This window comes from Lithobates pipiens, unplaced genomic scaffold (genome assembly GCF_037356315.1).
Source record: "Lithobates pipiens isolate NorthernLeopardFrog02 unplaced genomic scaffold, aLitPip1_a1.2 Scaffold_1, whole genome shotgun sequence".
In the NCBI taxonomy this organism is placed as follows: domain Eukaryota; kingdom Metazoa; phylum Chordata; class Amphibia; order Anura; family Ranidae; genus Lithobates; species Lithobates pipiens.
Genome location: NW_027507685.1, coordinates 86,581,380 through 86,607,147, shown reverse-complemented (window position 1 = coordinate 86,607,147; position 25,768 = coordinate 86,581,380). Strand labels below are relative to the sequence as shown.

The window sequence follows — 25,768 nt, the reverse complement described above, 5'->3', positions numbered from 1 at the left end:
CCTCTTGTTTGCCTACCCTGGTCCCTGACCTTCCCTCTCCTCCATTGCCTTCATTAGCTCCATAGTCCTGAATTGTCAGAACAATTTCCCAAATAAAAAAAAAATGCTTGTAGTTATCGATCCCAAATTCACCTCATACATGTATTATGCTATTGTCCAGGTGGTGGGACTACGTGCTACCCCCTAATAATTACCCCGTGGCCGCAAATTCGACCTAAAGGTTTGCGAAATTCGCCTCCCATTGAAGTCAATGGAGCCCGCGGCGAACGGTCGTTTTCGCGAACGTTTGTGTCCGTTCGCGTTTCGCGTTCGCGAAACGTCCCGTCGGAAGTTCGTCCATCACTATTTAGGATTATTAAAATCACTGTTCCCGAAAAAACTGTAGTTTTTAAAACTTTTTTTAGCATTGATACATGTCCCCTGGGACAGGGCCTGGGTCCCCAAACACTTTTTATGACAACACCTTGCATATAAGCCCTTAAAATTTGTACTTTTGATTTCTCCCATAGACTTTTAAAGGGTGTTCCGCGGCTTTCGAATTTGCAGCGAACAACCAAAATTGTTCGCTGTTCCGCGAACTTGCGAGCAGCCAAGGTTCGAGGTGAACATTAGTTTGACTTGAACTTAAAGCTCATCCCTGTTAAGGATGAATCTAAAAGAAAATGTTGGCCTCTATGTTTGAAAAGTATAAAAAAAAAATTTTGTTTTTTTCTCCTCTTCTCTTTTTCTCTCTCCTCTATTCTGATTCTAATCAGATGAATTGTAATTAATTCAAGTCCCTCTTTGCCATGAAAATGAGCTTAACCCCATAAAAAAATATTTCCACTGCATTTGTGAAGAAGGCTTCAGGGCGCCCAAGAAAGTCCAGCAAGCGACAGAACCATCTCCTACAGTTGATTCAGCTGCGGGATCGGGGCACCACCAGTGCAGAGCTTGCTCAGGATGCCAGCAGGCAGGTGTGAGTACATTTGCACGCACAGTGAGGAGAAGACTTTTGGAGGATGGCCTGGTGTCAAGAAGGGCAGCAAAGAAGCCACCCATATCGACCTATTCCTAACATCAAGTACAACAAAAAAACCTTGACTGGAGAAGAAAAGGTGAGTGCTACCATCAGTCCTGTGTCATGCCAACAGTAAAGCATCCTGAAACCATTCAAGTGTGGAGCTGCTTCTCAGCCAAGGGAGTGGGCTCACTCACAATTTTGCTTAAGAACACAGTCATGAGTTAAGAAAAGGGAGTAATTTCTCCCAACCATCCAAAAACAGTTTGGTGAGGAACAATGCATTTTCCAGCATGATGGAGCACTTTGCCATAAAGCAAAAATGATAACTAAGTGGTCTGGGGAACAAAACATCGAAAATTTGGGGTCCATGGCCTGGAAACTGCCCAAACCTTAATCTCATTGAGAAACTGTGGTCAATCCTCAAAAGGCGGGTGAACAAAATACCCCAGAAAAACTGACATGCTCAGAGCATTGATTATGCAAGAATGTGCTGCCATCAGTCAGGATGTGGCCCAGAAGTTCATTGAAAGCATGCCAGGGTGAATTGCAGAGGTCTTGAAAAAGAAGGGTCAACACTGCAAATATTGACTCTTTGCATAAACTTAATGTGGTCGTCAATAAAAGCCTTTAAAACGGTGTCCCTCCCAAAAAAAAAAAAAATTAAAGTCAGCAGCTACACATACTGTCCTGTCCAGGAATTCAGCGATGTCGGCACCCCAGATGATGTTTCCATTGGCTGTTGGGTGCTGCTGCCGCAATTGCCAGTAAGGGAATCAGGCAGTGAAGCCTTGTGATTTCACAGCCGGGTTCCTACTGCACATGCGCGAATCGAGCTGCGCTTTCTGAATGGCCCAGTGGCAAGGTCTAATGGAAGTAGGTAGGGTACCTCCCAAAAACAGGTACCCGCTTCCCCCCGAAAGGTGACAAATATGGCACGGGTGGGGGGATAAGCTGAAATTCCACTTTTGGGTGGAACTCCGCTTTAACACTTATAAAATGCTTGTAATTATACTTCAGTATACCATAGTAACATCTGATAAAAGATGTTTTGAAAAAAGCTGAAGCAGCAGACTTTGTGAAAATTAATATTTGTGTCATTTTCAAAACTTTTGGCCACGTCTGTACACCAAAGTTAAAAAATCAAGCAATGTAAACTAGAAAGCACTTGAGCTTAAAGTCCCTTGCTTTCTATTTTATCCATTGCTGTACTGGTAAACATACCTGTTGATTCTGCCAGTAAAACTTGGAGGTCACACTTCCTCTGTGCTGCCTCCAAAATCTTCAGAGTGTTGTCAGCCCTTGGACTGCAGCCTCCATAGGCATGATATAGTTTGCCCCATCCTGTCTCCTTGTGATTGGCCATGTAGCAAGGAGACCTAGCTCAAAGTTACCTGGGAACTGTAGTATAGCATGTGATGTCACAGCGCTATGCCCCCCTACAGTTACCTGCTCCCCTCTACCAGCGGTTGCATTTTAATGTACACAAAGAGACATTCCATCAGTGAATTAATTTGCAGTTTATTTAAATAGTTACAACTGTGTTACAGCAAAGAAAATGTGAAGGTCATGTGACAGCAGAAACATAACAGAAAACAGGCTGCGTAGACATCCTTGAACAGACACGAATCAAGCATAACATTGTCCTTAAATAACATTCAGAACACACATGTTGTCTTAAGCATGGGATCATGATTAAGCACCCTTCAAAAATTCATATTGGATGAATTATTACCTATTACCGTATAATGGAAATCATTATCCATGACTTTAATATTCATTGTGTTAGACCAACAGAAACCGCTAAAGCCCCATACACACTATCAGATTGTCTGCTGAGTTTTTCCTTCAGATTTACCAAAACCATGTAGTAGAAGGGCCTGCCTGATTGCATACACATTGAAACTCCTAAGGTTTGACCTCATATTATATGGTTTTGGTAAATCTGAAGGAAAAACTCAGCAGACAATCTGATAGCGTGTACGGGGCTTAATGGGACTTTTTTCAGCAACCAAATTCATATTCATATTCTTTGGACAGAACCTTTAAACAATTGCAATATGTTTATGTTTTGTAACAACAAATTCATAAAATAGGAGCATCAGGCTTACAATTAATAGTCACTTTTTGCAAATGCAATGGGGTTAAAAATGGTGTGATTAATGTTCTTCCACTTTACTAAAATCCGGATTCACACCATGATTAATAATACAATAGTATCACCCACAGAGATAGTGGTGAACCATTCTCTAAATTCTGTTTTAGTAATCTTGTTTTACTTTTTCATTTGTTTCATTATCAGATGTTCATGTGCTCTTTATGGTCAACAGTTTGTAAACACCTGACCCCCTTTATGAGCTTCTTGAATATCCACCTTTCAAAACCATGGACAATGAAAGTGGTCCCACTTTGTGGCTATACAGCCTCCAGTCTTCGGGAAGGCTATCAATAAAATTTTGTAGTACGTCTGGTGCTCATTTAACCAAAAAAACATTTGTGAGGCCAGGTACTGATAATGGATGGGCAAACATGGCTGTCAATTGAGATCGTTGGCCATGGGCCATGGAGTTGGCCCCAGTTTGTGGCAATACATCCTCTACACTTCTGGGAGGGCTTTCAACAAAATGTTGTAGTATGTCTGTATGCATTTATGCCCATTTAACTAAAATAACCTTTGTGAAGTCAGATACTGATAATGGATGGGAAAACCTGGCTGTCAGTTGCATTTGTTAGCCATGGGCCACAGAGTTAGCTTCAGTTTGTAGCAATACATCCTCCACTTTTCTGAGAGGGCTATTGACACCATTTTGTAGTATGTCTTTGGGCATTTGTGCCCATTTAGCCAAAATAACCTTTGTAAAGTCAGATACTGATAATGGATGGGAAAACCTGGGTCTCAGTTGAATTTATTGGACACCCCATTCCAAAACCATAGGCACTAATATGGAATTGCTCCCCCATTGTGGCTATAAGAACCTCCACTCTTCTGGGAAGGAACATTTTGGAGTGGGTATTTGAGCGTTTGTGCCCATTTAACCAGAGGAACATTTGTGAGGTCAGGTACAGATGTTGAATGGGAAAACCTGGCCATTTAAGTTTATTGGGCATCCCATTCCCATGCGATGGGCTTCAAAATGGAGTTAGCCTCCCATTGTTACTGTGAGAACCTTCGCTCTGCTTTGAGGGTTTTCCACAAGATTTTGTGTGTGTCTGGGGGAGTTTGTGCCCATTTAGCCAAAAGAGCAGGTACTGATGTTGGATGACAAGACCTGGCTCGAAAGTGACGTTCTGGTTCATCCCAAAGGTGTTCCTTCAGTTCCTCCACACTAAACTGCTCAAGCCATATCTTTATAGACAGCACAGCATAGACATACAGCCTGACCTGCAAAATCTAAGAATATTTCAATACCTTGTAGCACTATAGACAAGTATCGACCAGCACCTCTGTAACATTTGCATAAAATCAATTTTCAATAGAAAATCTTCATCATTGCATGGCCTCAAAATGGCTTGGATAGGAAAAGTTGGCTCATCACCATCAGATCCAAATAAACTTGAGTAGCTTGCAATAAAAAACTCCAATTCCAAAACTATGGCTTTTAATATGTAGTTAGCCCCTTCTGTCACTATAACATCCTCCACTCTTCTGCAGAGGTTTTCCGCAAGGTTTTGGAGTAAATCAGTGGAAATTTGGCTTGCAATCTAAATTACAATTCATCCTAAAAGTATTCTGTAGGGTTGAGGTCATGACCTCAAAACCAAACTGGTCAATCAATGACTTTATGGAGCTGTCTTTGTACACAGGGGCACAGTCATGCTGGAACAGAAAATGTCCTTCACCACACTGTTATTTAGATAATTGTGCTCTTCCAGCCTTGTAATGTCTTGGTATGCTGTATAATTTATAGTACCCTACACTGCAAACACCTAAATCTAGAGAGGGGGCCACATACGTTCAGTCATATCGTCTATGATATACCTTACACTGCTGTAAGTTTTATGTTGTTTAATGTTGGCAGAAGGAAGAAGTATTTCTCTGAGAAGTCTAATAATAGAGTTTATTTCCACTCTTCTGCATACCCTGTTTACATTTAGTACAATATACTAAGAAATTCCCGTATGATATTTTCCATAATTTTGAACTAAATGGGGAGTTGCCAGAGAGTACACAACGTTGTTGTGTTAGCACAAGCATGAACCCTATAGGTAACAAGCAAATAAAAAAATAAAAAAATCTGTCCAACTTTGCCGCAACCCACACAGTCCTCACAAACCTCCCCATAACCTGCTAAACCACTTCTATAAACCAAGGCTACATTTAGACATTTGGCTGTTATGGCCGTATCTCTGAAAAGCAAATAGGTGAATGGCTTCTTGAAACCTGTATAAAATAGATCATGCCTTGGCCCCAAACATTCTCAGATGTTCCACACTACCCTTAAAGGATAAGTCGGCTTTAAAACAAAGTGCATTTATCCTTTTTGCCCCCTTCCCTTGACCTTATCCAGCACATCCTTCCCCTCCAAAGATCCATACTTACCTCGATATGATGGAGGTGGTTTTGCAGTTTGTTTACATTTAGCGTTTTTCACTGTCCTGGCTGCACCTGTGCATTATAGCCCAATAGACTTCAATGGGACTCCACGATTGTCTGCAGTCTTGGGACACAACCCCACATAAGTGTATGGGCCTTAATCGTAGGTGAGACCAGGAAAGCTAAGGCTTGCGAGCTGGATGTAAACAAATAGCTGAGCTGTATCCATCATATCAAAGGTAAGTATGCATCTGTGGTCGGGAGGGTGGGTTAAATTAGGTCAGAAGATGGGCACAAAAAAAAAACACTACCCTATAGGTCTTAGCCCTTCAACAAGCAAATACAAAAATAAAAAATCTGTTCAACTTTGCCACAACCCACACAGTCCTCACAAACCTCCCCATAACCTGCTAAACCACTTCTATAAACCAAGGCTACATTTAGACATTTGGCTGTTATGGCCGCATCTCTGAAAAGCAAAGTGGTGAATTGCTTCTTGAAACCTGTATAAAATATATCATGCCTTGGCCCCAAACGTTCTCAGATGTTCCTCACTACCCTTAAAGGATAAGTCTGCTTTAAAAAAAAGTGCATTTATAATTTTTGCTCCCTTCCTTTGACCTAATCTAGCTCATCCTTCCTCTCCAAAGATGCATACTTGCCTTAAAACGATGAGGGTGGTTTCGCTGTTTGTTTACATTTAGCGGTCTTCACTGTCCTGGCTGCACCTGTGCATTACAGCCCAATAGACTTCAATGGGGCTCTACGATTGTCTGCAGTCTTGGGACTCAACCCCATAGAAGTGTATGGGCTCTAAGGCGTAGGTGAGACCAGGACAGCTAGGGCTTGCAGGCAGGATATAAACAAATAGCTGAACTGCAGCCATCAAATCAAAGGTAAGTATGCATCTGTGGTGGGGAGGGTGGGTTGAGCCAGAAGATGGGGGCAAAAAAGGGTATATGCACTTTGTTTTAAAGTGCACTTATTGTTTAAATCTGCCTTTCAAGTAGTACCAATGTATATGTTAAAACGTGCAAAATTCTCTCAAATCACCTACGTGCTTCATTATTAACATTCATTTTTCATCCATTTTATTGTAATTTCTGCATACTAGTCTTTGTAGCTTTTCTACTGTTTCACCCATAGTGCAATAGAGGCATGTGTATATTAAAGCTGACTTCTGGGGGAACAGATAAATACCTGTGTCCCAACACACTCCATTGGTTCCTTCCCCAGACCCCACCTATCAAAACGCATCTGTGATGCAGGGGTCAGTGGAGGGGCATGTAGCCAATGAGGCAAATTGAGATGGCCATTTCAGGTGGCATTTGGTGGGGTGTGACAGTGAGGTCAGAGTGTTCATACCAGACACTCCGTCCATACTGCCATTCACTAAAGTTGCCCTGTATACACAGGGCAGCATTACTGGACCAGTTACTATGATGCTTGCTGCTGGGCTAAACAGCGTCATTGGTTTTAATGGTGCAAGTGGCCATCTGCACTATGACAACCAATTACATTGAATAGTCCAGCCTCCTGTGTTTGCAACCAATGATGCTCAGCCTCACTGACTGCTGTGCCAGAGTCCTAGCAAACAAAGGGGGGGGGGGGCTGGTAAAAATGGGCTGGCATCTGGAGCATCCATAGGACACAGTATAGCAGGATCACCAAACCAAACACTCTAGCCCCACTGCAGCTCCGTAACATTGCCCTGTAAACACAGGGCAGCATTACAGAGCTGGTTGCTAGGATGCTGACGGCTGGGCTGCACAGCATCATTGGTTGTTATGGTGCAGTTGGCCACCTGCACCACAACAACCAATGTACAGCCCAGTCTCCTGTGTCCTAGCAACCAATGATGCTCTGCATCTATGGTTGCTGGGGCACAGGCAGTTAGGCCACAGCACTGTTGATTGCTGTGCCAGAGTCCTAGAAACCAAAGGGGGGAAATAGGGTGACATCTGGACAGTCCATGGGACACAGTATAGTAGGATCACCAGAAATATTCAAAAAACATACAATCTCTAACAGGCATCCCCATTATCATGTCAACCCATCACAACGCATCAATCCAGGAGCAGGAACAATGAAACAAATGCCCCCTCGGGTGGCAACCAACCTAGGCAAACTCCTTGGTCAGAGGAAGGTACCATAGTCCACTACCTTTGCTGTTAGGGCACAACTGCTAGATCTAGACTAGTAAATTGGAAGCTGTTATTGTTGATCTGACCAAATATCTATGACTTCAACACAACCTTTTATACATTTCGTCTGCTCCTCTATTCATCAGGTTGTTGCATAAGGAGAGAACTTGGTCTTTAAAGAGTAATACAATAAAAAATATTCACAAAGGAACTGCTTAGATCATTTAAATAATGAACTTGGTTGTAACTGGTTGTGTGGTCTTAAATTAATCACGGCCTGCACAACAGAAAAGTAATTACAATTCTCTACCGTTTTACTGCGGTTTAATAAGATTTTACATGATCTTGCCTGCGGGGGTAAAAGTTGGTGCAGTTCTTACAGGATCTACAATGGCAGCTGTCTCTCTAGCTCCATCATTTCTCCTACTAGAAATGAAAAGTGCTTGCTGGAAGCTGAAGAAGATTGGGGGCACGTCCTATGTTGGACTGGCTTGTATCATTATCTTGGCCCCCGTCTTTCTCTAACAGCATACACCTGTGAATTTTTATAGACATGTGGCCAAAAGAAAGAATTCCAATCACCAAAGTGTCATGAAATGTGTCAAGGCAGATGATGATTGTCCAAGAACATAATGGTTGTGATGAAACTACCGTGTTCTATTTCCATAGTCGAGTCACCTTTATCCATGTAACCAATTAAAGCTGAACTCCACACAGATATAAAAGCACAGCTCTGTCATACTTAATGTACCATTAAATGCATTTCAATTGCAAGCAGCAAGTACCTGAATATGACTTGGTATCAGCCTCCTGTCATTCCTCTACAGTAGAGCTCACGACAATTCAAAAAGTTATGCTGATTGGTGGAAAGAGTGACACAGAAATTAGCTCATCGGTCGGTTGCTTCTTCTATCACTGTCCAGTCAACCAGTCACAGGGTGAAGGTGGATACCTATAAGTCAAGGGTCTCCAAACTTTCTAAACAAAAGGCCATTTTACTGTCCTTCAGACTTTAGGAGGGCCAGACTGTGGCCATTGGAAGTAGAAAATATCCCGGCATCGGTGGGAGTAAACAATGCCCCTTCTTTGGCGTCAGTGGGAGGAATTGTGCTCCATCCTTGGTGTCATTTTGTGGGAAGAATCATCCCCCATTGTTGGTGTCAGCGGGAGAAACTGTGCCCCGCCATTGGTATCATTGGGAGAAACTCTCCCCGTCGTTGGTGTCAAGGAGAGCAATTGTGCCCCTTTTGTTGGTGTCAGTGTGGTGAATTATGCCCCAATGTTGGTGTCAGAGGATGAAATATTGCCCCAAGGGCCAGATAAAAGCCAGAAAAGGGCAACATTTGGCCCCCGAGTTGCAGTTTAGAGACCACTTCTCTAAATAAGAGTGACACTAGAAGAGAAAGATTAGATTCACTAACCAATCGGAGCTGTGCAAATGACAGGCCTGGTTGGACAGAATACCAATACTTTGGGAGAAAAAAAAACTGCCATGTATGCATTTATTCTTTGTATTTTACTGTTTGTGTGGAGTTCAGCTTTACCACATAGAATTCATGGCACCATACTGATTGGATTATGAAACTAGGACATGATGGGCACCATCATGTCCTAGTTTCATAATCCAATCAGTATGGTGCCCTTATACCTCCTATCTTGTTCTTGGCCAATCAACATCTGCCTGGACACATTCCATGGTTATTTGATTATGGTACTTGAATTAACACCTAGAATTCATGGTGCCATACTGATGATGGGCACTATCATGTCCTAGTTACATAATTAAATCCGTATGGTGCCCTTACACCTCCCATCCTGTTCTCGGACAATCAACATCTGCCTTGACACATTCCATAGTGATTTGGTAGTTGAATTAACAGCATGGCTTTAAATACAGGGGTATGCTCCTGACACTCATCAGTACTGAGGAAGAAACTTGGATGAGTGCTGAAAGGTCTTCAAATTTCCAGAACAGGGTCAGTTGAATGTGACTAACACCTACTAGACAAAGCATCATAGCATGACTTGGATAAATGAGAACCTTCACAGGCATAAAAATGAAGTAATTTAAAATTAACTTTAAAAAACTATTAAAATCTTTGAGGTTTACAAAAAAACCTTTACATGAACTGGAGCTTTATACAACCAAACTCTTCACATAGAAAACATTTTACAATATGTTCTTTTCTTGCATTATCTTGCATCCTATACAATATATTTACTACACTCGCTTTATACAAAAGACTCCAAGGTCCAAACAAACATTCCTGCTTCTATGTCCCTGGGTGGTCCTCTGTTCCCCGTGAGTTTTCATTTTTCTCCTGGACCACATTATTTGTGACCTGAATATCATTAGAGGTGGGAGTTTTAGGGTCACCGTGCTTAAAATATTCCCGCACTGTGTTCTTCACAGAGGATGGTAAAATGATACGAATTGTCTGACTGAAAGTTGTGATGGACTTGGTGTGACTTTTGGGAAGTTGGGTTTCTTTAGTAGATTGAGCTTCTTCATGTTCTTGTTTGCTTGTGACTTTTTTGTCTGTAAAGGCTGAAGACAAATCCCCATTTTTAGGTACTATATCATTTGCAGAGCTTCTTCTGACTACATGTGTGAGCTGTGTTTGCCATTGGGGTTTTTCTACTTCCAGGTGTTGCTTTCTGGAAATGGAATGCAATACCAACGGGGTGTTTTGGCCATAGAAGACAGTCTGAGGTATTTTGAGCTTTGGGACTTGATCACCCGGACTGCAAGAATCCTCATTCAGGTTTTGCTCATTAAGGTTAGTTATGGGCATGATGTTAGGAGAGGCATAGAAAGCCACTGTGGCTTCTTGGGGCCTCTCGTCTTTAGAGGACTCTCCTTTTTTAATCTCAATTTGCTTCACCGAGATCTCCTTATGAACACAAGTGCCATTTTCGGAACGTGATTCAGTTTTGACGTGGCTAAATTTTAATTTTGGCATCTGTAAATATGTGAAACTCTCTTTATCAGTGGAACTGAAAGGTTTACTGGATTCCTTGTCCAAGCATTCTTTATGAATGTTACCTTGGCCTGGAAACACATTGTTTCCTCTCTCTGTTTCTTTACTATTATTTTTCTTCTTGGATTCCCATTGCATCTCCCATGAGTCTAGGTCACAAGAGCTTGTCCCAAAGAGTGTAGATAAAGGTATGTGCCACTCTCTTAGTTTCTTTCTTGTAATTTCTGGGGATATTGTGTTTAGTCTAGCTGATGTTCCAAACATAAATGGTAAGGAGGTAACATCACTTGAATTGAACACAGGTGACTCTGAGCAAGAGAATGCGCTGTCTAGAGAACTTAGGGAAGAAGCAGAAGGAGAGGTGGTTGTTGAAGAAAGGCTTGAAAAACTTGACCTATTGGAAGGGTTTATCTTTTGAGAACTTTTCTCCTTTGTGTTGGGTTTTGTTTGGGTTGATTTCCAAAAACCATATTGTGCGTTTTTTTTACTAGGAGCCAGATCTTCTTGCAGCAGGTTCTGACTTTCTAGCTGTAACTGCTTTATCTGATTTATATAATCCAGGTGACTGTGTATAATGGTGGCATCACAACTGGACTGGCGAGCTACTGGTTCATGAGCCTGGACTGTAAGCCTAGAACTTTGACATACGCTTGGTTCTGAAGAACATCTGTCCCGAGCAGGACTAAGGCAGCATGCTGAATCCATACAGTTCAAGATGTCCATCTTTGTTTTGCTCAGGTAGCAGGCAGATATTTCACTAAAAAGGTCCCAGTCCTCCCTTTCCTGTAGCAGCAAAGACTCATCAAACAATACATCTTCATCTTTTAGCAGGTTTGACTCTGACTTGTCCAAGTCATATGCTTCGAATTCAAGCTCATCAGAGGAATCTTGCCGTTGGATCATGTGTATATCTGTTAAAATAAGTTATGTCAGAGTTAGTTATACTAGATGTGATTGCTCTTTGAGTAAATTCAAATATTTATTTTCACTTTTTTATATTCACTTTTTCTACTAGACTCTAGCACAGACATTCTCAACTAGGGTTCCAAGGATTCCTAGAGTTTCTGTAGAGCAGTGGTCTCCAAACTGCAGGCTGGGGGCTGAATGAAGCCCTTTGTGTACCTTTATCTGGCCCTAAGGGTACTATTCCTCCAACTGACACCAACAATGGGGCAATCATTTCTGCATTGACACCAGCAATGGGGCACTATTCCTTCCACTGACACCAATAATGGGGCATCATTCCTCCCACTGACACCAATGATGGGGTACTATTCCTCTGACTGACACCTATGATGGGGTACTATTCCTCCCGCTGACAATGATTGGCTCTTCATTTCTCTCACTGACACCAACTAGGGGGCACTAATAATTCCCCTAATATGAAAGATGGGACATTGTTTACTCCCACTGGCCATGGTCTGACCCCCCTAAAGTCTGAAACACAGTAAACTGCCAATTTATTTAGAAAATGTAGAGACCCTTGCTGTAGAGGTTGCTAGGGGTTCTCTGAGCCTTGCCTGATTGACCTCCCCTGTTCCAGGACCAATGTCTCTTGGCCAATCCAGCAGAACTATACCAATTATCTTTTTAGCTGTCTGTAAGGGTGACATTTGGACCGCTACTATAAGGGGGCATTCTTCCCATTTACCACCAATGTAAAAGGCAATTTTGCCACTAATACCCAAATGAACTGGTCATAGTAAGGGTTCCTAAGAAGTAAGAACTTAACGTTATTTTAGGAGTTCCTCTTGAGTAAAAGGTTTTCCCTTCAAACTTTGCTCTCTTGCAGAAGCAAGGCCTTTGGTAGAATCGTCCCATCTGCTTCTCACACCACATGCTGTGGTTCCATCCTCTAACCCAGCCTTTCTCAGCCTTTTCAACACAGATGAACACTTAAAATAACTTCCTGGTTTCAAGGTACCACTGCTAAAAATTACTATATCTACTACTCATGATACATTAGTGTGATGGTCAGTGGAAAGAATACCCCTTAACCTCTTATTGAGAAAATTAACCTCCTTAGCCCTTGTACACACGATCAGAGATTCCGACGGAATGTGTCCGATTGGAGTGTTTTGTCGTATATTCCGACTGTGTGTGGTCTGCATCGGACTGTTTCCGTCAGAATATCCGTCGGACCAAATTTTCCAACTTGCCGGAAATAATTTCCGACAAAATGCTCCGATCGGACATAAGAAAAAAAGGGGAATTGCGCTAACCTATATAAACAAAAATTGGTGTGAACCCTAAAAATATATATGTGTACCAATCTAGGAGTGAAAACAACCAAAAAACTCAAGTTATTACACCTAAGGGGTAAGTCACTTCAACAAATTGTGCACGTGTATGCATGTGCAACACTAGCCAACACAAATGAGTAGTGATGGCCGAACGGTTCGCCCGGCGGTCGTTTCGCGGCGAATTTCGGACGTTCACGGTCCGCTCGTTCGGCGGACTATTGGCGTTGTTCGCCCGGCGGACTTTCGTGTTTAATGTGTAAAAGAACTTTGACCTATGATGACACATCATCATGGGGTACAGGACAGCCAATTGAGACATGACAGCACATGGACACTTGGACATTCCCCCTAACTTATAAATACACCCGATCCGGCGGCCATTTTACATTCTTTCTTCTGTCACTATAGGGAAAGGTTGCTGTTTGGAGCAGGGACAGATAAAACGCTAGCTATTTGGTACACAAAAGTTCTTTTCAGGACTGGTATAGGTGTTAGGTGTATATAGGTTTGCTGTGCTACTGATTGTTGCAGCAGCCTGAGTGTCTTTTGTCAGTTTAGATAAAGGGACAGAGCGCTGTGTCTGCTGCTATTTTAGGGACAGCCAGATTAGTCATCATCATCATTAGCTGTTACTATCAGGTCCACAAAAGTGCTATTCAAGTAACCAGTTATAGTTCCAGTCTCCTCTGTTTTGCCAGTTTGTATAGGGACAGGAAGGAAGCAGTGTGTCAGGCAGTGAGGGTCAGTTTAAACAGTAGCTGTTGCTATTAGTTCCACAAAGGTTCTTTTCAGGACTGGTATCAGTGGTATGGTAATAGGCTTGTACACGTATAATATTCTTTCTTCCAAATATAGAAAGAATATTATACTTGACTGCTGCCCTTCTGCTGCAGTCTGCTAATCATTCACAACCCACTTGTTCCACAAAGCTCCTTATAAATAAGGACTGGTAACTTGGTCTGTCTAGGGTGTTACCGTACATAGTGTTGAGTGAGGTACAGTCTGCCTTTCTAGAAGGACTGGTATCGGTCCACAGTACATAGGGTTGAGGCGCACTACTGCTAACTGACCGCTGCCCTATACTGCAGCAGTCCTTCATCGGTATAGGGACTGACGTACAGTCTGCTAATCATTCACACACAACCTACTTGGTCCACAAAAGTTCTTATAAGGACTGGTAAGGTATAGGGTGCTACAGTACATAGGGTTGAGTGAGGTACAGTCTGCTACTCTATAAGGACTGGTATAGGTCCACAATACATAGGGTTGAGGTGCACTACTGCTAACTGACCGCTGCCCTATACTGCAGCAGTCCTTCATCGGTATAGGGACTGACGTACAGTCTGCTAATCATTCACACACAACCTACTTGGTCCACAAAAGTTCTTATAAGGACTGGTAAGGTATAGGGTGCTACAGTACATAGGGTTGAGTGAGGTACAGTCTGCTACTCTATAAGGACTGGTATAGGTCCACAATACATAGGGTTGAGGTGCCCTACTGCTAACTGACCGCTGCCCTATACTGCAGCAGTCCTTCATCGGTATAGGGACTGACGTACAGTCTGCTAATCATTCACACACAACCTACTTGGTCCACAAAAGTTCTTATAAGGACTGGTAAGGCATAGGGTGCTACAGTACACAGGGTTGAGTGAGGTACAGTCTGCTACTCTATAAGGACTGGTATAGGTCCACAATACATAGGGTTGAGGTGCACTACTGCTAACTGACCGCTGCCCTATACTGCAGCAGTCCTTCATCGGTATAGGGACTGACGTACAGTCTGCTAATCATTCACACACAACCTACTTGGTCCACAAAAGTTCTTATAAGGACTGGTAAGGTATAGGGTGCTACAGTACATAGGGTTGAGTGAGGTACAGTCTGCTACTCTATAAGGACTGGTATAGGTCCACAATACATAGGGTTGAGGTGCACTACTGCTAACTGACCGCTGCCCTATACTGCAGCAGTCCTTCATTGGTATAGGGACTGAGAGTTTTGTCACAGGGTCATTTAAAAAATGACAGGCAGAGGAAGAGGCAGGCCCTTCCGCAGGGGTGGTAGGGGTAGGGCAGGAGCAACAGGCTTGAGCCAAAGTGGGAAGTTGCAGAAGGTGCGTTCAATTACTTTAAAGGACGCACCAGACTTGGTTGAGTGGCTCGCTCAGCCTTACTCTTCTGCACCCTCCTCATCCTCTCGATCTGCACCCTCTTCTTCACTCTCTGCTATGTGCACCCCCAAAGACACTACCACCAACACCACCACCACCACCACCACCACATACCTTCCGCTTGAGTCACAGGAATTATTTTCCGATCCATATCAAGAGGACATTTCTGATGCGCAGCCACTCTTGGCATTGGATCAGGAAGAGAAGGTAGCAACAACCGCTACTCAGCAGTCTGACGACAGTACCCAGATCAGTCCAAGGAGGAGGTTGGTCCCCGGTGTTGCTGCCTACTCCGAGATCTCTACTTATAGCGGTGGAGAAGGTGACGTTGATGATGACGTGTCTAGTGATGTCACGTGGGTGCCCACAAGAGAGGAAGAGGAAAGGAGTTCAGAGGGAGATATGGACCAGCAGATAGGGAGGAGAAGCAGGAATAACTTACATTGCACAGGAGGGACAAAGCAGACTGCAAATGTATCAGGAGCGAGTCATCGACCATGTATGGTCACATCTGGCGCTCCCAGGACACCGGCACATGGCTCTGCAGTGTGGGTTTTTTTTAAGGTGTCTGCTGCTGACAATAGCGTTGCCATCTGCAATCTTTGCAGTCAACGCATTAGTCGCGGTAAGCCCAACACTCACCTAGGGACGACCGCCTTAAGAAGGCACATGAGCAGCCATCACCGAGCCCAGTGGGAGCAACGGAACACACAAAGCCACACTGCAGGCTCTCACCGTCCAGCCTCGTCTTCTACTTCTCCCTCTCCTCTCTCCTCACAATTGTCCTCCACTCCACCTTCCATCACGCCAAGCTCACGTTTTTCTGCAAAAAGGCAAGCTTCCGTGGGCCTAATGTTCGAGCGTAAAAAAATGATGACGCCGGATAACCCTCTTGCCCAACGGTTGACGGCTGGCTTGTCAGAACTGATTGCCCGCCAACTACTGCCATATAAACTGGTGGACTCGGAGGCCTTTCGCAAATTTGTGGCCATTGGAACACCACAATGGAAGGTCCCAGGAAGGAAGTATTTCTCAGAGAAGGGCATCCCAGAGCTAATGGCCATGTTCAGCGGCAAGTGAATGTATCTCTGGCACACAGTGTCGGTGCCAAGATACATCTGACCACAGACACGTGGTCTAGCAAACACGGGCAGGGAAGGTATATCACTTTTACTGCCCACTGGGTGAACCTTCTGACGGCCGTCAAGCATGTAACCCGTGGCACCCGTGTAGATTTGGTTTTACCGTCACGGATTGCATGCAGGCCTGACTCTTCTTCTCCTCCTCCTCCTACTCCATCCTCCTCCCTCTCCTCCTCCTCGGCTGACTCCTCCTTTTCCGCTGCTAGCGTCTTTTCCGCTGCGCCACCCAAGCTCCCCAGAACCTATTCGACATGCCAGGTGAGACGTTGCCATGCCGTGCTGCGTCTGTTGGGCCTGGAAGCCAAGAGCCACACTGGCCCGGCACTCCTTTCAGCTTTGCGTTCACAGGCAGATCAGTGGTTAACACCGCTCAATTTGACAGTTGGTAAAGTGGTGTGTGACAACGGTGCCAATCTGCTTAGCGCATTGAAACAGGGCAAAATCACGCACGTGCCATGCATGGCACACGTCTTAAACTTGGTCGTGCAGCGATTCCTTGTCAAATACCCTGGGGTCCAGGACATCTTGCGGCAGGCAAGGAAAATCTCGGCCCATTTCAGAAGATCTTACACGGCCATGGCTCGCCTTGCTGATATTCAGCGGCGACACAATCTGCCGGTCAGACGTCTTATTTGCGATTGCCCAACGCGATGGAACTCAACCTTCTATATGCTTGATAGGCTGCTCCAGCAGAAACGTGCAGTTAACGTCTACCTGTATGAACTCTGCGGAAGAACCGGTTCTGGGGAGCTGGGTTTTTTTTCACCGCGCCAGTGGCTGCTCATGCGTGACGCATGCAGACTTCTGCGCCCATTTGAGGAGATCACCAAACTGGTCAGTCGCAGCCATGGCACCATCAGTGACATGGTACCTTATGCCTTCTTTATGGAGCGTGCATTGCGTCGTGTCATTGATCAAGCTGTGGAGGAGCAGGAGCGGGAAGATGAGGAAGTCGCAATGCTGGATGAATTCCCAGGGGGGGGCTACTCTATCTGAGACAAGTCAACAACAGGAGTCTGAAGAGGAGTCAGAGGAGGATGGTGCCGGGGCGGATGAGGAGGAGCAAGAAGAGCATGCTTTAAACCTTTCTGGGATCCCTGTTGTGCGTGGATGGGGAGAGGAGAATGAAGAGGACGACATTATCCTGGATGATGAGCAGGAGCCAGGCCACCACACCGCTTCCACTTTAGTGCAAATGGGGGCCTTCATGCTCCAGTGTTTTAATAGGGACCCCCGTATAAAAAGCATAAGGGTCAAGGACAAGTACTGGGTGGCAACGTACTTAGACCCCCGTCACAGAGGGCTGTCAGAATGCAGCACTTCCAGGCCTTGCTTCGAGAAATGCTGCATTCTGCTTTTGCGTGTGCTGGTAGAGGAGCAATTCCCACTCCCAGGGAAGGAGTTGCGGGTACCAATCCAACAGCGCCTGCAAGAAGAGGCCGGTTTGAAGATGTGCTGGTGACTTCGGATATGAGGTCATTCTTTCAGCCGACCCATCGACAGGTGTCATCCGGATCCAGCATCAGGGAACGCCTAGACCGTCAGGTGTCCGACTACATCGGGTTAACGGCCGATGTGGACGCTCTGAGGAGTGATGAACCCCTGGACTACTGGGTGGGCAGGCTTGACCTCTGGCCAGAGCTTGCCCAATTTGCAATGGAACTGTTGGCTTGTGCCTCATCCAGTGTCCTGTCCGAAAGGACGTTCAGCGCAGCAGGGGGGATCGTGACCGATAAGCGTACTCGCCTAGCTCACGACAGTGTTAACTATCTCACATTTCTAAAAATGAATGAGGCATGGATCTCGGAGGAATTTAACACATGTGACCAGTAGACCATGTATATGTCTATAAACTATTTTTTTAATCGAGCACAGAGACCTTCTTTCTTCATTTGGCTCACTTCCTTGTCCAAAAAAAGCACACCGTACTATATGCCCGCACCCTCCTCTTTGAAGAGGTTGAGCGGTGTCATATTTCTACTGGGGCTGCTTATTATGAGGGTCTGCCACCATCCCTGTGCTGTGCTGACATCCTCCTGGGGCTGTACCTCTGTTGTGCAAATTATGAGGGGCTCCCACCATCCCTGTGCTGTGCTGACTTCCTCCTGGGACTGTGTCTCTGCTGTGCATATTTTAAGGTGCTCCCACCATCCCTGTGCTATGCTCATTATGAGGGGATCACACCATCCCTGTGCTCTGCTGACTTCCTCCTGGGGCTGCTTACGGTGCTGCTGTCAGTGCTGTATATCACGGTGCTGGTGTGAGTGCTTAATGTCACGCTGCTGATGTCAGTGCTCTCTATCACGGTGCTGCTGTCAGTGCTGTATATCACGGTGCTGGTGTGAGTGCTTAATGTCACGCTGCTGATGTCAGTGCTCTCTATCACGGTGCTGCTGTCAGTGCTGTATGTCACGCTTCTGATGTCAGTGCTCTCTATCACGGTGCTGCTGTCAGTGCTGTATATCACGGTGCTGGTGTGAGTGATTTATGTCACGCTGCTTATGTCAGTGCTCTCTATCACGGTGTTGCTGTCAATGCTGTATGTCACGGTGCTGCTGTTAATGCTTTATGTCACGCTGCTGATGTCAGTGCTCTCTATCACGGTGCTGTTGTCAGATGACTCTATCACGGTGCAGGTGTCATTGCTGTATGTCACGCTGCTGGTGATCATCTCCTGCACCCTCTTCTTTGCCTACCCTGGTCCCTGACCTTCCCTCTCCTCCATTGCCTTTATGCGCTGCACAGTCCAGAATTGTCAGAACAATTTCCCATATAAAAAAAGAATGCTTGTAGTTATCGATCCCAAATTCACCTCATACATGTGTTATGTCATTGGCCATGTGGTGGGACTATGTTTGCCCAGCTAATAATTATTTTGTGGCTGCAAATTTGACCTAAAGGTTTGCGAAGTTCGCCTCCCATTGAAGTCAATGGGGCCCGCCGCGAACGTTCGGTTTCGCGAACGATCGGCCGCGTTCGCGGTCAGCGTTCGCGAAACGTCCCGTCGGAAGTTTGTCCATCACTACAAATGAGATATAACTATGTATCTCCAGTGTTCGCATCAAGGAAAAAAATTACTGTGTAAAGATTAAAAAATTACAAGGCATGGGTGATGAACTAAAGCTCAAACAAAGTGCAAAACAAGATAAACATAAATACTTGTATCTCCTCCTTTTCTTCCAAACTTTGCTCTCTTGCAGAGTTAAGTCCTTTAGCAGAATCTAAACAACTACTTCCAGCACCTTGTGCTATGGTTTCGTTTTCCAGCCCTTATGCTTATACTGGGTCTGACAGCAGATAAAACCATAGTGCGCGTAAGGGGATGATGTGAAGAACCTTCAAGATATCAAAGCACCATCAGCCTGGGTAGAGTATTGTTGGATGTTTGCCCTCTCTGGGGAAGCAGTGGTCTCTTTGCAGGGGTCAAGGCATGCTACCCTACTGAGTCAGAACTATATCTGTGCAGTCAGCAAAGTTCTTGACTCAGCAGGGGGAGTATCAGACCTGTGCAGACTGATCACTGTTTACCTACTGGGGGCAAGGGTCCCACTCTGCAGCGAGCTTGCTGAGGACAGGCCTTTTTGCTCATTGACATTGAATGCTGTTTGTTTTCCTGCACCCATAATTGTACTAAGCTGATTCAAACTGAGAGGGCTTTAAAGACTTTATTAGATCTCTTGTAAAAATGTGAGGATGAATTGTTCCATAGTGTCTGCAGCTACAGAGGTCAGTGAGGTCTTGTTTTAAACATATTTACTACTTGTTATGAATATATTAATAGTTGACTGTTCATTGCCTTGTTTGTTTTCTATTTTTAAAACTGGAAACTCCTTATTTGTAGAAAAAAAATCCACACCACTTTCCTTTCAGTTTTCATATATATGAATATAAAATGCAACATCTGAGAGTCAACTTACCTGCCAAGTCATCAGTACTTCCTGAATCTTGCTGTCTGTGTTTACTGAACAGAAAGGAAGCATCTTGTTCGAAGATGAGCGAGTAATTCTCTATAAGAAATTGCACCAGCTGAGCCACCTATACAAAAATACCAGTGTTAAGCAGTGTGATATTTTTTTTTGCCAGAATAATTAATACATTATTGATACATGTGTAGAACCCTTTAGTGTGCTAGATGTAGATAGGTTTGTTGTTAGGGTAGCTAAATATTAGTTTAGCTGAGGGTAAAGCCTGAGCTATGAATCTGGGTAAGGATTTAGTGACTCAAAGCTGGGTGACTCATCCTAGCAGCTTCTCTGGTGCCTCCTCCTGTTTCAGGGACATTGAAGAATGTTCTAGACATATTGGGTGAAGGTTAGGAGGAGCTGTTTGGAATATTTATGAGGGCCTCAGCCAATTCCCAGCAAAGGAATGGCAGGGGGCAGGCAACCCCATAAATAGGCATGAGTCATACAAGGAGGGGCAGTCGGTGGAAGGTGTAGTGCTAAGGAGGCTGTCAGTGGCCTTTGAGGGTGACCCCTAGTTGGGGGGGGGGGGGTCACCTCAGGCCTGGGGCTTGGGTGCTGGAAGGTTCCTACTAAAACACACAGAGGAAGCTCTTCCTGGAAGCACAGGAGCAAGGAGAGATGACAGCAGGAGCTGGTCAGCACGTCTGGGAGATCTCCTGAGAGTCAGCCGCGTGGGCTGGTGACTGTGGGGAGAACTTAGCCTGGATGGCTAGTGAAAGGGTCAGCTGCAGCCAAGTGGGTTGGCAGTGCCTGAAGAGGTGGTGTTGGGATCAGTAGCCACAGGAGTGATGCAACTGAAATTCTGCTGCACACCTAAGGAGCCTTGGGTTCCTGCCTGTAATGGATCATTGCTTTCATCTGACTGAGTGAATGTCAGGTATTCACAGTGTTCCAGCTAGGTTCTGCAAGTAAGTGTCTCCCTGGCCAATCAGGGAGACCAATCGGGTCTCAGAACCCACTTTCCAATTCGGCTGGGAGCCGAAGCAGCCTCCTAAAGTAAGGCCGGACTGATCGCCGCCTTCCCATCTGATCGCTGCCTTCCCGTCCGTCCCCTGCAGGGGGATGGCGGTTGTGTGAGTGGGGGGGGGGGGTTGTTTGCCAACTCCCCTCCAAAATATTGAGCACCAGCCACCACTGCTCAGGTTACTCCCCAGCAAGGGCACAGACAGCAATAAAATCCTGACAGAGGGTGGATATCTAGACATATTTTCCAGTCGTAAGTTATTTTTATCCTCTTTGCAGAATTACCTCGATAAATAAATTGCATATCCTTAAGTCGGAATGTCTGGATATTAAGGATATCCTTGAAAAAGGGAACAAAGCATCAAGTTGTGCCAAAAATACACAGTAATATGAAAGTGGACACCAGCCAGGAGACCTTCTCTTGGTGTGAACAGACTCCCTGGTACTGGAACAATTTTTATACTTAGGATGTTTGGAATGTACAACATAAAATATACAAAATAACTACTTGGAGAACCCTGCTTCCAACTATTAGGTGCCAAAAATCGAGAATGTCCTTGTTCTTCTGACTTTTTGGTGTGTTGCTGTTTATTTTAATAGGCTGCCTTAGCACAGCGCATGTCAATGCATGGAAAAACAAAATGCTAAATGTTGCTCCCACCTGCACAATACTATCAGGTTGTAGCAGGGGCGGACTGACAACTCATGGGGCCCCCGGGCAATAGAAGATCATGGGGCCCCCTTGGTTTTCACACTCAAGCAACACCTGCACAGGAAGACACTGGAGGGGGAACGCACACACACAGAGGGGGACACTGGAGGGAGCACATACACACAGGGAGACACTAGAGAGATAACGCACACACACAGGGGGACACTGGAGGGAGAACGTACATACACATAGGGGGACACTGGAGGGAGAACATGCACACAGGGGGACACTGGAGGGAGAACGCACACACACACGCATGGGGACACTGGAGGGAGAACGCACACACACAGATGGACACTGGAGGGAGAACATACACGCACACACAGGAGGACACTGGAGGGAGAACATACACACACAGGAGGACACTGGAGGGAGAGCGCACACACAGGGGGACACTGGAGGGAGAGCGCACACACAGGGGGACACTGGAGGGAGAACACACACACAGGGTGACACTGGAGGGAGAACACACACACGGGGGGGGGCATTGGAGAGAGAATGCACACAGGGGGACACTGGAGGGAGAACGCACACACAGGGGGACACTGAAGGGAGAACACACACACAGGGGGGACACTGGAGGGAGAATACACACACGGGGGGAACACTGGAGGGAGAATACACACATACAGGGGGACACTGGAGGGAGAACGCACACACAGAGGGATACTGAAGGGAGAACGCACACACACAGGGGGACACTGGAGGGAGAGCGCACACACCAGGGGACACTGGAGGGAGAACACACACACAGGGGGACACTGGAGGGAGAACGCACACACGGGGGAACACTGGAGGGAGAATGCACACACGCAGGGGGACACTGGAGGGAAAACACACACACAGGGGGACACTCACACAGGAGGACACACACACAGGAGGACACTCACACAGCACAGGAGGACATGCACACAGGGGACACTCACACAGGAGGACATGCACACAGGGGGACACTCAAACAGGGGGACACTCAAACAGGGGGACATGCACACAGGGGGACACGCACACAGGGGGACACGCACACAGGAGGACACTCACACAGGGGGACGTGCACACAGGAGGACACGCACACAGGAGGACATGCACACAGGGGGACATTCACACAGCACAGGAGGACATGCACACAGGGGGACATGCACACAGCACAGGGGGAAATGCACACAGGGAGATGCTCACACAGCACAGGAGGACATGCACACAGGGAGACGCTCACACAGCACAGGAGGACATGCACATAGGGGGACACTCACACAGGAGGACACACACAGAGGGGGACACGCACACAGGGGGACACGCACACAGGGGGACATGCACACAGCACAGGGGGAAATGCACACAGGGAGATGCTCACACAGCACAGGAGGACATGCACACAGGGAGACGCTCACACAGCACAGGAGGACATGCACATAGGGGGACACTCACACAGGAGGACACACACACAGGGGGACACGCACACAGGAGGACACACACACAGGGGGACACGCACACAGGGGGACACACACACAGGAGGACATGCACACAGCAAAGGAGGACATGCACACAGCACAGGGGGACATGCACACAGGGGGACACTCACACAGCACAGGAGGACATGCACACAGGGGGACACGCACACAGGAGGACACGCACACAGGAGAACACGCACACAGGGGGACATGCACACAGGGGGACACTCATGCACACAGGGGGACACTGGAGGGAGAACACACACACAGGGGGACACTGGAGGGAGAACGCACAGACGGGGGAACACAGGAGGACATGCACACAGCACAGGAGGACATGCACACAGGGGGACATGCACACAGCACAGGGGGACATGCACACAGGGCGACACTCACACAGCACAGGAGGACATGCACACAGGGGGACATGCACACAGGGGGACACGCACACAGGAGGACACGCACACAGGGGGACATGCACACAGGGGGACACTCACGCAGCACAGGGGGAAATGCACACAGGGAGACGTGCACACAGGGGGACATGCACACAGGGGGACATTCACACAGGAGGACATGCACACAGGGGGACACGCACACAGGGGGACATGCACACAGGGGGACACTCACACAGCACGGGGACATGCACACAGCACAGGGGGACATGCATACATGAGGACATGCACACAGGGGGGCACTCACACAGGAGGACATGCACACAGGGGGACACGCACACAGGAGGACACACTCACAGCCAGGAGGACACTGTGGGATAGGGGGACCCGGGGCCCATACATCTGTACCCCTCATCACATGTGGCGGCCCTGGTGTCTCAGGCAGATTCACTCACCGAGTCACCGGATGCCGATAATAATACTTCTAAGGCCGCGTACACACGGGCGGACTGTTCGCCCAACTTAGTCCGCTGAACAGTGTTTCAGCGGACAGTCCGCTCGTGTGTGGGCTTCAGCGGACTGTTTCAGCGGACAGTCTGATGAACAAAGTCTTACGGAATTTCCGTAAGACAGTCCGTTCAAACTTGGTTTTGTCCGTCCAAACTTGGTTTCAGCGGACAGTCCGCTCGTGTGTAGGCAAGTTGGACGGACTAAGTATCGCGCATGCTCAGAAAGGGTTTACACGGCCGAAGGTTGCATTGCAGTGTATAGGACGTAGTTTTTCTAGTCCCGTCGTACGTGCTGTACACGTCATCACGCACGTTTTCAGCGGACTGTTCGTTCATCGTGTGTGGTCAAGTCCGTTCATGCTAATTTTGAACGGACTGTTTGTCGGATTGTTTGACGAACTTAGTTGGGCGAACAGTCCGCCCGTGTGTACGCGGCCTAACGGGACGCTGCTCCTAGCCGGCCCCTCCACTCTTCTCGTCCGTCACAGGTGATGTCACAATGCATACAGTACAAGCACCTGGGACTGACGGGAGGGAAGGAGAGGCTGGCAGGGAGCAGCACGTAGTTAGCAGTATTATTATCGCATCACGGCATGTAATTCAGCCGATGCAAATGGCCTCTCCTGTGGCCGAGTCCGGGCCCCTAATGTCCTCGGGCGACGTCCGAGTGACCAACTGGTCAGTCCACCCCTGGGTTGTAGGTAAGGTGACATCTTTTATTTAAGGCTGAGGTTTAACCACATGCCTACTGGGCATTTTTACCCGCTTCCTGCATAGGCCAATTTTCAGCTTTCAGCGCTGTCACACTTTGCATGACAATTGCACGGTCATGTAACATTGTACCCATAATGACAATTTTATCATTTTTTTCACACAAATAGAGATTTCTTTTGGGGGTGTTTAATCGCCACTGAATTTTTTATTTTTTGCTAAGCAAACGGAAAAAAATCTGAAAATGTTATTTAAAATTAAGAAAAGTTTTACTTAGCTTCTGTTTCGCCTTCAGTGATGTGTGCTGATGAGGCTGCATTGATGAGCACTGATAGCCTGCACTGATAGCCTGCACTGATGGGCACTGATGAGGTGGCACTGATAGGCGGAAAGCGGTCTTATTTAAAAAATATGATTAGCGGTTATTGAAGAGGGATGAAAGGAGGAACCAGGGAGGACAAAATATATACATGTAGCACCAAGGGAGGCCAGTCCATTAAGGGCACACGGGTGCCGCTCCTCTCCCTATCCATGCATCGTGCCCCTTTCAGGACAGCGGCGCATGGATTCCAATGCGGGGATGCTGTTTTTTTTTTAAAGCACCGATTACAGCCAGAGGCTCCAGTAGGCTTCAGTATAGGGTGGGCTTGGGTCACAGGGAGTGCGCTCCGATCCCACCCAGGTGTGTTACAACAGCCTATTGGATGCCCAGGAGGAGGAGGGAAGGAGCAAGAAGCGGAATGGAGGAGAGGACATGAGGTCGCTGCCCCACGCTGCATGCCACCAGCCGCCGATGGGGTAAGTGCCGGACTGACCAGCAAACAGCGGGTGGGTGTCCCTCTGGGG

At 46.5% G+C, this 25,768-nt stretch overlaps 1 protein-coding gene across 1 annotated transcript in view; it reads right to left on the bottom strand.

The window, feature by feature from the left end:
• Window positions 1-2,501: 2,501 nt before the first annotated feature.
• The window catches only part of LOC143942592 (rho GTPase-activating protein 20-like), a 161,434-nt gene continuing 138,167 nt past the window's right edge, over window positions 2,502-25,768 (bottom strand). The window contains exons 14-15 of the mRNA XM_077463982.1: window positions 20,137-20,254; window positions 2,502-11,570 (exon numbers count right to left, since the gene is read on the bottom strand). Coding sequence (XP_077320108.1) covers window positions 9,952-11,570; window positions 20,137-20,254 — 1,737 coding nt within the window. The 3' untranslated portion in view covers window positions 2,502-9,951. The remainder of the gene's footprint in view (window positions 11,571-20,136; window positions 20,255-25,768) is intronic.